This window comes from Chelonia mydas, chromosome 3 (genome assembly GCF_015237465.2).
Source record: "Chelonia mydas isolate rCheMyd1 chromosome 3, rCheMyd1.pri.v2, whole genome shotgun sequence".
Lineage (NCBI taxonomy): Eukaryota > Metazoa > Chordata > Testudines > Cheloniidae > Chelonia > Chelonia mydas.
Window position 1 is genome coordinate 178,946,866 of NC_057851.1, and position 13,984 is coordinate 178,960,849.

A 13,984-nucleotide genomic window follows, 5' to 3' on the forward strand; every position below is an offset into this window, starting at 1 on the left:
CTGTGCAAACGGGATTCCTGTGCAGACGTTTGCTGGGTCCTTCCACCAATTCAAGGATTGTTTGATCTTGGTGGGCAGAGATAGTGCTTTGTCTAGGTTGTCTTTGTTTGGTCTGTAAACCAAGCTAAACCATGACTGGAGGCATGTGAAGTCATGGCATGAAAACTTCATGACATGTGAAGTCTGGCATGAGCTATCACAAATGTGCCTGCAGCCATGTGCCCCAGAAGAAGAAGGCAGTGTCTGGTTGATATTTAAGGGCTGGTTTGCACTGTCTATAAGCATGGAGAGACAGAGGAATCTGTGTTCTGGGAGGAGCACGCTCACTCGGGCAGAGTGGAGACTGGCTCCTATGAATTCTAGTCTCTGAACCAGTTAATGTCGACTTTTGTATGTTGATTTGTAGACCCAGACTTCTGAGTAAATCCAAAATGGTATCGGTAACTCATTCAGCTTCAGCGAAGGATGGTGTCCTGAGGAGACAATCATCCAGGTAAAGGTAGATCACAATGGCCTGGGAACGTAAGTAGGCTGCCATTACAGAGAGGACCTTAGAGAATACTCTGGGGGCCAATGAGAGGCCAAAAGGGAGTACTTCAGACTGGTAATGCTCTTGGCCTAGTGTGATTGTAAGGCATTGGTGAATCACTGAGGTGAATCACAGTATGTCTGAAATATGGAAAAGACAGTTACCTGTTTCGTAACTGGTGTTCTTCAAGATGTGTTGCTCATGTCCATTCCATTGAAAGTGTGTGCGCTTGCCACATGCAGCGGTGCTGGAAGTTTTTCCCTTAGCGATATCCATAGAAGACCGGCTCTGGCGCCCTCTGGAGTGGCGCCTATATGGCACAGTATAAGGGGCACTGCCTGCTTCCTCCACCCTCAGTTCCTTCTTGCCGGAAACTCTGATAGTGGGGAAGGAGGGTGGGTCATAGAATGGACATGAGCAACATCTCGAAGAACACCAGTTACGAAACAGGTAACTGTCTTTTCTTCTTCGATTGCTTGCTCATGTCCATTCCATTGTAGGTGACTCCCAAGCAGTGCCACCGGACATGGGTAAGAGTTCATGGACGTGTCGACTGGAACACAGCTCTGCTGAATCCAGCATCATCCCTGGCCTGCTGGGTGATGGCATAATGCGTCGTGAACATGTGTACCAATGACCACGTGGCAGCTCTGCAGATGTCCTGGATGGGGACGTATGCTAGGAAGGCCGCCAAGGACGCTTGTGCCCTGGTCGAGTGGGCCTTTAGTATAGGTGGCGGCTCGGACCGTGCCAACTCATAACAGGTCCGGATACACGAGGTGATCTGGTTAGAAATCCTCTGCGAGGACACCAGTAGGCCTTTCATCCTGTCCACGGTCGTGATAAAAAGTTGGGTCGACTTGCAGAAGGCCTTGGTGCACTCCAGGTAGAAGGCTAGGGCGCGATGGACATCCAAGGTGTGCCGCCGCCTCTCCTCCGCAGTGGAGTGCGGCTTTGGACAGAGAATCTGGAGAAAGATATCCTCGTTAAAATGGAAGTGAAATACCACCTTGAGCAGGAATGCAGGATGGGTTTGCAGCTGGACCTTGTCCTTGTAGAAAACCATGTAATGGGGCTCTGAAGTGAGGGCTTTAATCTCGGAAACTCATCTCACCGAGGTAATGGCTACAGGGAAAGCTACCTTCCATGACAGATGTGAAAGGGAGCAGGAGGCCAGTGGCTCAAAGAGAGGCCCCAGGAGCCTCGAGAGGACAAGGTTGAGGTCCCATTGTGGAATCGGATCCAGGACTGGTGGGAAGAGCCGCTTTAGTCTTTTCAGGAACCAGATGGACATGTAATGTGAGAACACCTATTTGTCCTGAACCTGCTGGTGGAAAGCCAACATGGCTGCCAAGTGCACCTTGATGGTGGAAAGCGTGAGTCTTTGTTGCTTAAGGTAAAACAGGTAATTGAGGATGGACTGCACAGAGGACCATCGGGGAGATGCCACGCTCCTCCACCCAGCAGGAGAATTGCTTCCACTTCGCCAGGTAAGTTGCTCTGGTGGAGGGCTTTCTGCTTTCCAAGAGGACCTGCTGTACCTGGCTGGAGCAGGACCTTTCCTCTGGATTCAGCCACCAAGCCGTGAAGTGGAGGGAGGGAAGGTTCGGATGCAGAAGCCATCCATGGTCTTACGAGAGGAGATCTGGATGGCTGGGCAGTGGCAATGGGGGTGCGACGGCTAGGTTCACAAGTGTGCCGAACCAATGCTTGCGAGGCCACACAGGGCATCCATGATTACCCTTGCCTTGTCTCTTTTGACTTTTGCTAGGACTCTGCTGACCAGCAAAATCAGCAGGAATGCATACATCAGATCCCCCTCCCATGACAGAAGGAAAGCATCAGAAAGGGAATCCCTGCCTAGGCCTTGGAGAGAGCGGAAGTGCTGGCACTTTCCGTTCTGCTGGTGGCAAACAGGTCCACTTGGGGAGCACCCCACCTTCGGAAGAGCACCTGGACAACCTCCGGGTGGAGGGACCACTCGTGGGGAGAGAAGAAGAACCTGCTGAGGCGATCCACCAGCGCATTCCAGATGCCGGGGAGGTGTGATGTCTCCAGGTGGATGTCGTGCTGGATGCAAAAGTCCCACAAACAAAGTGCTTCCTGACAGATGGCCGATGAGTGAGCTTCCCCTTGCCTGTTGGTGTAGAACATCGAGGCTGTGTTGGACGTGAGTATATGTGTACTTTGAGTGGAAAGGTGTGGCAGGAAAACTCCGCAGGCTAGGTGAATTGTCCTGAGCTCCCTGACGTTTATATGCAATGTCAGCTCCTCTGGGGACCATGTCCCTTGGGTCCGCAAGGTGCCGAGATGCGCTCCCCAGGTAAGGTCGGAAGCATCCGATATCAGAGATACCGAGGGTTGGGACTCTCAAATGGAACTCCTTCCAGGACCACCCTAATCGGTCCATCACTGCAGGGAGCTAAGTACCTTTGGTGGAATCATGACTATCTTGTCCAGATGGTCTCTGGGCGGGGTGTAGATTGTTGACAGCCACTGTTGGAAGGGTCGCAGCCTGAGCCTCGCATGAGGGACAACGTAAGTGCATGCCGCCATGGCCCAGCAGCTTGAGGCAGACCCAGGCTATGGTGAGGGGATACACAGAGATGCTGGGAATGAGACTCGCCATCGTCTCGAATCTGTCCTGCAGCAGAAATGCTCTGGCACGGATGGAGTTGAGGACTGCTCCGACGAGTTCTATGTACTGGGACTAAAGTTGATTTTTCCTCGTTTATCAACAGGCCCAGAGCACAGTACATGAGCTCCAGCACTGAGACGTTGTCTTGGACCTGAGACCTAGATGAGACCCTTGATGAGCCAGTCGTCGAGGTACGGGTAAAACTGGATACCTTGCTGCCTAAGGAAGGCCGCCACCACCGCCATGCATTTGGCAAACACCTTCGGAGCTGTAGCCAGTCTGAATGGGAGCACCGTGAACTGGCAGTGAGCGTGACCCACTGTGAAGACCGGGAATCGTCTATGTCCCTGGAATATTGATACATGGAAGTATGTGTCCTTCAAACTGAGGCTGACATACGAGTCTCCCGGATCCAGGGAGGGAATGATGGAGGCCAGGGAGACCAGGCAGAACTTCAACTTCTTGAGATATTTGTTGAGGTCTCACAAGTCCAGAATGGGTCTTAGACCTCCTTTGGCTTTGGGGATTAGAAAGTACTGGGAATAGAATCCCTTGCCCCTGTACTCCTGAGGGACTTCTTCCACGGCCCCCAGCTGCAGAAGGTCCTGAACCTCATGAACGAGCAGTTGCTCATGACAAGGGTCCCTGAAGGACAGGGAAGAGCGGTGGGAGGGGGGGACACAAAGAAACTGGAGAGTATAAGCCTGTGCCATGGTGTTGAGGACCCAATGGTCCAAAGTTGTGGAAGCCCATGCAGGGAGGAAAGGAGACAGGTGGTTGGAAAAGCACACAGAAGCAGGATCAGGGATACAGGCTAGTAGGTCACCCTCAGGTGCACCCTCAAAATGCCTGCTTGCCACCCTGTTGTTTGATAGCACTCAACTGGGCAGAGGACAGTGGCTGGTGACCTGGCCGGGGTCCGTAACCCCTGCTCTTTTGGGGAGGTTTAGGTTGGATATTAGGAAAAACTTTTTCACTAGGAGGGTGGTGAAACACTGGAATGCGTTACCTAGGGAGATGGTGTAATCTCCTTCCTTAGATATTTTTAAGGTCAGGCTTGACAAAGCCCTGGCTGGGATGATTTAGTTGGGGATTGGACTAGATGACCTCCTGAGGTCCCTTCCAACCCTGATGTTCTATGATTCTCTTTTTACGGGCAGGTTCCGACCTGGGTTGACTCCCAGAGTCCTGGGCCTGTTGAGGCTTGAACCGCTTTCTGGATGGGCCCAGGGTGTAGAGGCCGAGGGTCTTCAGCGTCGCATGGGAGTCCTTGAGCCTGTGCAGTTTTGTTTCTGTTTGTTCAGCAAACAGAGCTTGGCCATCGAATGGGAGGTCCTGTATTGACTGTTGGACTTCTGTCGACAGGCCCAAAGACTGCAGCCAGGATGCCCTCCTGATCGAGATGGCCGAGGCCATGGTTCTAGCCGCAGAGTCCGCCACATCTGAGGCTGCCTAGAGGGCCGCTCCGGCCACTGCTTTGCCCTCTTCGAGGATTGCGTGGAACTCCTTCTTGAGATCCTCAGGCAGCAAATCCTCGAACTTGGCCATTGACTCCCACATATTAAAATCATAGCAGCCAGGCAGGGCCTGGTGGTTGGCCACCTGCAGCTGGACACCCGCAGCTGGACACCCGAGGACGAATAAGTCTTTCTTCTGAACAAATCGAGCCTCTTCGAGTCTTTACTTTTCGGGGTGGAGCCTGGCTGGCCTTGCCTTTCCTGCTCATTAACCTCAGAGACCACTAGGGAGCTTGGAGCAGGGTGCGTATAAAGGTACTCATGAGCTTTAGCAGGCACATAGTACTTGTGTTCTGCCTTTTTTGAAACAGGAGGCAGCGATGAGGGGATCTGCCACAGGGACTTGGTGATCTTTGCTACCCCCCCTCATGTAAAGGCAACGCCACCCTGGCTGGGGCTGCTGAGCTAAAGACATCAAATAGGGAGTCTGAGGGTTCCTCCAGGTCCTCAGCATGAAGCCCCAAATTCAAGGTGACCCTTCTTAGCAGCTCTTGATGGGCCTTAGCATCATCCTGCGGGACTGGATGAGGGGGCCCTGTAATCGCCTCATCAGGCAAAGATGAGGCGGAAGCTGGTACCAGAGGATCTGTTGCCTCCGAAGGCTGCTCAGCTGGTTCCTCCATGGTATAGATGCGAGTCCGGTGCATCAGACACAGAAAGGTCTCTTGAGTATTGGAAGTCTGGTGATGCCATAGGCATCGGTACCGATAGTGGTTGGCAGTGCTGGGATGACTACAATGATGGTGTTGTAGATGCAGTCCTGGCAGAACGCGTGCCAAAGACAGTACTGACGTTGATGTCCATACCGAAGGAGCCTTCCCCAAGGCAGGTTCTCTATCTTTGTCTTATCCTGTCATTACCAAAGTTTCTTTGCCTCTGCCAGTGGGTCCTTAGGCATACCCTGTCCATGGGGTCCCCAGATGGGAGGGGGTGGTTGGGATTGAACAAAAAACGAAGTTTAAAGTTTTTTTAAAAAATAAAAGAATAAAGAAATGTAAAGGAAACGCTAAGAAGTAGTTTTCCCTTTTTAAACAAGTAGCAAGTCTTTAGAAGTTAATGATCTGCTAGCGGACAGCTAAAGCTCCGTCTCTAGCCAGGGGCAGTTGAGAAAGAACTAAGGAGGGTTTGCCTGCGCAATGCTGGTTAGCTTCATGGCAGAGCACAGGTGGGGGACAGCGCATGTGCAGGCCAGACACTGCTACCAACATTCTCTGATCAGCAGTGCAGAGACGCAAACATACCTACAGTGGAGCACCCAGAGGGACATTTCGAAGAAGAAGAACATTTATTACAATATTATAATAATTTCAATGACACTCCCATTTTGGGCCTAACTCTATTTAATGTCTTTTTTAAAATAATGCTGTCAGGGTTCCCTCCCCACTCTGAACTCTAGGGTACAGACGTGGGGATCCGCATGAAAGACCCCCTAAGCTTATTTTTACCAGCTTAGGTTAAAAACTTCCCCAAGGCACAAACTTTCCCTTGTTCTTGAACAGTATGCTGCCACCACCAAGCGATTTAACAAAGAACCAGGGAAAACGACCACTTGGAGTTCCTATTTCCCCCAAAATGTCCCCCCAAGCCCTTACTCCCCCTTTCCTGGGGAGGCTTGAGAATAAACAACATGAGCACAAACCCCTTGGATTTTTAAGACCCTAAAAACCCAATCAGATTCTTAAAAAATAGAACGTTATTAGAAGAACAAAAAAAGATAAGAGAACAACTCTGTAAGATCAGAATGGAAGATAATCTTAGAGGAAGTCAGATTCAAAACATAGAGAATCCCTCTAGGCAAAACCTTAAGTTACAAAAAGACACAAAAATAGGAGTACACATTTCCACCAGCACAGCGAATTTACAAGCCAAAACAAAGAAAACCTAATGCATTTTCTAGCTAGATTACTTACTAACTTTACAGGAGTTGGAGAGCTTGCATCCTTGATCTGTTCTCAGCAAAGGTATCACACAGACAGACAAAAAACTCCCCCCCAACTCCAGATTTGAAAGTATCTTGTCCCCTCATTGGTCATTTTGGGTCAGGTGCCAGCAGGGTTACCTTAGCTTCTTAACCCTTTACAGGTGAAAGGATTTTGCCTCTGGCCAGGAGGGATTTTATAGCACTGTATACAGAAAGGTGGTTACCCTTCCCTTTATATTTATGACAAATGTTATATGGAGAAAACCGTAGGAAGGAAAACCATTTTATTATTGTAAATGAAAAACAAATGTTTGCCAAACTATCCCAAACTGATCTAGGCACTCTCACCTGTCATCTGTGCTCTGTTCATCATGCAAGAGGCGCTCTTTATTTAAACCTATCTTTTCAAGTTCATGGGTAAGTTTTTCAAGCTCATTATTCATTTGCTGGGTCTTCAGTTTTTCATTCACCAAATCCTTATCCAAAATAAACAAAAAAATCAATCTAAAATGTTAAATTAATAATGCAGACTTAGTTTCTGGAAACTGTCTATGCACTAAATTTCTGTGATTACATGTAGCTTGTACAACCTGTTAATATAACTTCTTCCTTCCTCCCAACTATTAACATCTGGTAAAATCAGAAACTGTATCCTAAATATAAGTCTGATTTCATCTTAGATGTTTACTTCCTCTTTTTTTTTGCATGACTTCCTGTCTAAACTTGATTTGAACATGAGGATAAAAAAAATACCAAACTAGTTTAGCAGTATCAGAGTGAAATAATAATTATTAAATGATAATTATTAAAGTTTAAATACAATATTTAACATGTAAATACTATTAATTTAAGCACACCAACAAGGTAGGAATATGATTTTTTCAGAAATTACTAGTAGACATATTTTCTGTATTTTACAACTGTTAAAAAAGCTATTATGATCTTATAGACACACAGCACTTAGCTATATTAGATTTATGATGGACAGATAATAGAAGAATGGAAATTAGTCAAATTACCTCTCGTAATGTGACAAGTGTTTTCTTATCAATGGTAGCTCTTTTCACAAGTTCTTTATTTTCTTTTTCTAGCTCTTTTAGACGTACACAAGACTCTTTAAATATACCTATTTCTTTACATAGAGATTTGTTTTCCTTTTCCAGATTACTAATTTTTATATTGTTCTCTTCTAAAGTACTGTCTTTAATTTCTGCCTGTTGTCGGAGTCTCTTATTCTCTTTTTCTAGTTGTTTCTTATCCTTTTCCAGCTGAGAAGTCTCTTGTTCCAACAGCTTATTTTCCTTCTCTAATTGCTCTAGGCGTTTACTAGAGATTTTTAATTCTTCCAGATTCTTTTGCAGAGTTTGGTTTTCAGACTCTAAATCTTGTAGTTCACTTTCCAATTGTTGAATCTTTTTGTTACTATTTTCTAATGCTTTCTGTAGCCTTTGGTTTTCTGTATCTAAACCTTGGTAGCTGACTTCTAAACGTTCTGTTTTCTTACAAGAAGCTTTCATAAACTCCAACCCTTTTTTAAGTTGCTCCTTTTCACTTTCCAATTCCTTATTTTCTAACTGTAATTGAGCCATCTTGATGCTTGTACACTTCAAAGATTCAACTGTTCTTCTTAGTTCTAAATTTTCTTCATCAAGTTGTGAATTCTCTTTCTCCAATGATTCTAACTGAAAAGTAAGGTTTTTTAAGCTATCTAAAGTTTTTTTCAACTTTCTGTTTTCCACTTCCAGATCTGAGTTTTCTTGCTCTAAGGCTTCTATCTTCTCACAAGTAATTTTTAAATTGGTAATCTTTTTCTGTAATAACTCATTCTCCTTTTCAAGATGATGCAACTCATTCTCAAGCTCTTCTGCTCTTTCTCCTTTCTCTTTATAATGTTCCAGTTCTTTCCTCACTTGCTTTTTCTCAAATTCAATCTTATTTAGCTTACTGCTGGTCTCTTTGATAGATTCATGGAGGATTTTATTTTCTTTTTCAATGTCTTTCACTCTTGCTTCAGCGCTGATTTGGGACCGTTGCCTTAGAGCAGCTACTGTTTGATTTAAATGTTCATTCTCCTGTTCCAATATTTTAATCTAATTATTTGAAAAAAAATTATAAATTTAGGTCAGTACCATGCCAAAAATAATTTATTTCTATACATAAACAGCAGTCTACTGAGGTAAAACAAATGGAGATGGATTATATTATACATCACTTCCTCTTTAATATAAGGTAAAACAAAAGTTCTGCTGTGGTTTATTCTACTATATTATAACATGTAACATGTTCTACTGTATTATATACCATGTAACATAACACACATTGTGTGTGTGTAGAAGTGATGGTTATGTAATAAACTGTAAATACAGACAAATTTTCAAGTACATCAGTTTGTCTATTTTAAGATTATATAAACAGTCAAAACCAACATACATTATTAGCTTCACTCTCTTTCTGGTTGCCATTTAATCCAATAATGGATTCTTTTCCCAAAACAACATCTTGAGAAATAAAATATAGTAGAAATAGGCATATCAGCAAAAATCCAAACATCCAGTCAAACTATGGCAAAAGACTTTTTGAAAGATTCTGAATGCAGTTTAAGAAAAAAATACCTCATCATTTTATTTGAAAATATAGAAAGTTCATCTTTGAGGTTTGCAGAGTCTATAATTGCAGTTCCACTGATTTTTGTGACTGTTTACGCCAAGACTATTTTAACCTTTCATTAAAAAAGTTACTAGTCCTTTTTCTTTCAAAGATTATGTTACTTACCTGTCTCTCTGAATTTTCTCGAAGTGTCTCAATGGTCTTTTCAAGTTGTGCTTTTTCTTTCATCAGATCTTTGCTCATATTTTGACTATTCTGAAGACTTTGTTTCTCTTGGCTAATTTCATTCTCAAGTCCTTCCAACTGTGGGGAAAACATATTAAAATTCATCCAGAGATGACTATGGATATAAATGACTATTCTTACCGAGGTGAAGTGAAAAGATTATAATTATTATTTTTGTTTTCCATATGTGTTATACGGCCCGATCTAACACCTGTTAAAGTCAATGGAAAGATTCTCATTGACTTCAATGGAGCTGGATCAAGTCCATAAGTTTGTATTTAAGATCTGGCAAATATTACAATCTCTATCCTACCTAAAATAAGCTTTAATCTAAAAATTAAAAAAATCTAGCCCCCTTTGTTGTAAAGATAGCGTTCAATATGGAAAATATTGTTTGGTTTGAAAGTTTCCTGAAAATCATGAACTATTCATGAAGATTTTTTGAAACATCTCAGTCGCTCCACAGCTGCACACTTGACCTGTATTTTCAACTGCTATGTGACCAAGATCCTACCTTCCATGATTATTCCTGGCGTCTGGAATCTTCACAACACTAGTTCATCTGAAGCACAGAGTGTTCCTTTATCCTATTTTGCAATTATTTTATTTATTAACAGATCTATTCTTTTATAACAGAAATTGGACAAATTGGAGAGAGTCAAGAGGAGAGCAACAAAAATAATAAAAGGTTTAGAAAACCTGACCTATGAGGAAAGGTTAAGGAAAGTAGACATGTTTAGTCTTGAGAAAAGAAGACTGAAGGGTGACCTGATAACAGTCTTCAAATATCTTATGGCTAAAGAGTACTGTGATCAAATGTTCTCCATGCCCACTGGAGGTAGGGCAAGAAGTAATGGGCTTAATCTGCAGTAAGGGAGATTCAGGTTAGTTAGGAAAAACTTTCTACCTGTAAGATAGTTAAGCTCTGGAATATGCTTCCAAGGGAAGTTGTGCAATCCCCATCATTGGAGGTTTTTAAGAACAGGTTAGACAAACACCTGTCAGGGATAATCTAGGTTTACTTCATTCTGACTCAGCACAGGAGTCTGGACTTGATGACTTCTCAAGGTTCCTTCCATCCCTACAGTGCTATGATTCTATAAAATCTTACAAAACTTGTTTTACAACTTAAATAGAGATAAACTCAGTATACACAAAATAAACAATTATAAATTGGCTTAATGAAGTCCCTAAAGCTGTACTGAGGTGGCCTGCTGCTAATAGTTGCTTTCTTCAGCTTTATGGTATTGATCACAAATTGTGGTTGATGCTTTTCTCCTTTTCGTCGTCTTCTTCTGGCTTGTCTGTTTGTAGTGTCAGTTAAAGTATTTGTGTACATCTACACCACATACTTCTTCTAGCAGCATGTAGTGTACGTACATGTTTAGCCCCTTTGATGGGAGGTCTACCCCACACAAGGCTTGAAAGGATTGCACCTGGAGGAGGAGCCAGGGAGCACGGGTTGATTAAATGAGGCTCAGCTGGGTAAGAACAGGAAGGACCTGTATAAAGCCCAGGATCTGGTAGCAGAAGGGGGGCTGCAGGGAAGTAATCTGCAATCACTCCCTGGAAGAAGGGAGGTGTGTTGGAGCTATAGAGAGCAGTCTACACTTACTCCCTGGGGGGAAGGAGTTTGAGCTGGTACACCCAAAGGGTGGGGTGAACTAGAAGCTGTAAGAAGGAGTCCAGGGAAGGAGCAACAAGGGCTGAGAGAAAGCATACCACAGTTACCAGGTACAGGGTCCCTGGACTGGAACCTGGAGCATTGGATGGGCCCGGGTTCCCATACTGGCCACTGGGGAAGTGGCACCATCTGGACAGTGCTGGAGAAGACTGCCTGAGACTGTGTGTGTCATAACTATAAAGGGAAGGGTAAACCCCTTTAAAATCCCTCCTGGCCAGAGGAAAAATCCCCTCACCTGTAAAGGGTTAAGAAGCTAAAGGTAACCTCGCTGGCACCTGACCAAAATGACCAATGAGGAGACCAGATACTTTCAAAAGCTGGGAGAAGGGAGAGAAACAAAGGGTCTCTGTCTGTCTGTATGCTGCTTTTGCCGGGGATAGAACAGGAATGGAGTCTTAGAACTTTTAGTAAGTAATCTAGCTAGGTATGTGTTAGATTATGACTTCTTTAAATGGCTGAGAAAAGAGTTGTGCTGAATAGAATGACTATTCCTGTCTGTGTGTCTTTTTTGTAACTTAAGGTTTTGCCTAGAGGAATTCTCTATGTTTTGAATCTAATTACCCTGTAAGGTATCTACCATCCTGATTTTACAGAGGTGATTCCTTTACTTCTATTAAAAGCCTTCTTGTAAGAAAACTGAATGCTTTTTCATTGTTCTAAGATCCAAGGGTTTGCGTCTGTGGTCACCTATGCAAATTGGTGAGGATTTTTACCAAACCTTCCCCAGGAAGTGGGGTGCAAGGGTTGGGAGGATTTTGGGGGGAAAGACGTGTCCAAACTACGTTTCCCAGTAAACCCAGTTAAAGTTTGGTGGTGGCAGTGGAAATTCCAAGGGCAAAGGGTAAAATTAATTTGTACCTTGGGGAAGTTTTAACCTAAGCTGGTGAAAGTAAGCTTAGGTGGTTTTCATGCAGATCCCCACATCTGTACCCTAGAGTTCAGAGTGGGGAAGGAACCTTGACAGTGTGGAAGGACTTTGGGTAAGCCCTAGAAGGGGAAACCACGTAGTGACCCAGCTGGAGGGCTGAGTCATGAAGTGGAGGCTGCAGTTCCTAGAGTAAGAGGGGCTGCAGGGCAAGACAGGACAGGTGAAGACACAACCAGAGGAGGGTGCAACACCTGGCAGAGCTATTCCCCAGGACGGTCAGGAGGAGGCACCACTGGAAGTGAGTAGAACACAATTATAAATAGCAGGTTAGCCAGCGAGGCATGGCTTAGGCGAGTAAAGACACCCCTGAAGGGTGTGGATATGTACATGAGTATGTACCCGAAATGGCTAACTGATGTCTCCCCATCTACACTGCTATTTTTAGCAGTGTAATGTCCCACTACCAGAACCTTTACCCAGCAGTGGGGAATGGCTCTGGAAGGGGAAGGCAACGGGAAAAGGCTCAGGCAGCTCCCCCTGCTGGAGCCCTTCCCCACTACAGGTAAAGACTGGCATCAGGGAAAGGCTTTGGCAGCTCCCTGGTGCTGAAGCCCTTCTCCTCCACAGGGAAAAGCTTCAGCAGCAGGGAAAGGCTCTGTCGGGGGGAAGGAGTCTTGCGCTGGCAAGGGGAAGGCAGGAGGTTTTTCTCATTGCAGTGAAAGACTCCAGCAGTGGGGAGCACCTGAAGTTTTTCCCCAGCGCTGAAGTCTTTCACTGACAAATACAGCTAAACACTACAGTGGGGACGAAGCTTGCTTTTCACAGTGGTGTGCAGCTACATATACACTACATGCTGGTGACGCTGTGTGTAGTGTAGACATAGCTTCTGCGTCCCTTTATCCTGATCACCTTAACTATATTATCTGCATTGTGATGGTCTGGAGAGGCTACTTATTAAATTATTTTAGCAAACTGAAGGAAAGATGAGGAGATCTCCTTATCCTCTTATTCTGTTAGAGTTCACCCTGTCTCTGGATAATTGTACCATCTCCATCTGGACTTTTATCCCAAGGAATCATAAGTATACATTTTTTGTCTATAAAATGGGCCACATTCTACTAGATGATGGATATTTCAAAAATTTTCCTTAGGAAAGATTCCCTTTGCTGCTACAAGGCATTCACTGCTTCCCTACCCACGCTTTCATTTCTACAAATTATACATTATACTCTATATATTTTTAAAGAATTAAGGATAAACTTTTCCTGAAAAGGGTACTTTATGTATGGAGTTATTTTGCCAAATGGTGCTGCTGCCTCCCACCTTGGTTATGAGAATGCATAATTATTTAAATGTGGAAACAAATGAACATATTTCCTAGTCCCCCACTCCTTTTGTTTGCAAGCACCTGTATCCACAGGGCATAGGCTTTATCACAGGCAAAGTGAGAAATTTTTGGGCGAACACTTGTTAAAACTGACAGCACACCATTTCACCGATATTTCTAATAATGGCTTCAGACCACCATTATTCTCACATTAAGTGGTGAACCAGCCACCACATATGGGAAACTCACTTAGTTTTTCTAGAGTCCATCCTTCCACTACAGACCAAAGATTACAATATCTGGCATCTTATCCCTCAGATCTGCCACAAGGATAGATACTATAGGAAGTAATAAAATAATTATGTGAGAAATTAATTCAGACAGGACACTTCCCTCATTCACATACCACTAAGAGCCAAACATACCAATCGTCTACATTCACCATTCATATGAAGGTTGAAAACTCCCCTATACCTATCCTATTCTCTCTCCTCATGGGCTGGTGACATCCAACCTTCAAATGAAGTTCTAAGATTCATCTTTACCTCAATCTATGGACTCTGACCACAAATCCCATAGTATTCTTGGGCTAAGTAAAGTCTTTACTTCTGCCCTTCCTAGAGGGAAGACAGCATATGCAGTAGCTGAGACGGATGAGGTATGGAACA

At 44.3% G+C, this 13,984-nt stretch overlaps 1 protein-coding gene across 10 annotated transcripts in view; it reads right to left on the reverse strand.

The window, feature by feature from the left end:
- The window catches only part of CCDC88A (coiled-coil domain containing 88A), a 357,211-nt gene that overhangs the window by 77,171 nt on the left and 266,056 nt on the right, over positions 1-13,984 (reverse strand). For all 10 annotated transcript variants that reach the window (XM_007070064.4, XM_043543868.1, XM_007070062.4 and 7 more), the window contains 3 exons: positions 9,378-9,515; positions 7,625-8,695; positions 6,954-7,081 (listed from right to left, as the gene is read on the reverse strand). In XM_007070064.4, coding sequence (XP_007070126.2) covers positions 6,954-7,081; positions 7,625-8,695; positions 9,378-9,515 — 1,337 coding nt within the window. The remainder of the gene's footprint in view (positions 1-6,953; positions 7,082-7,624; positions 8,696-9,377; positions 9,516-13,984) is intronic.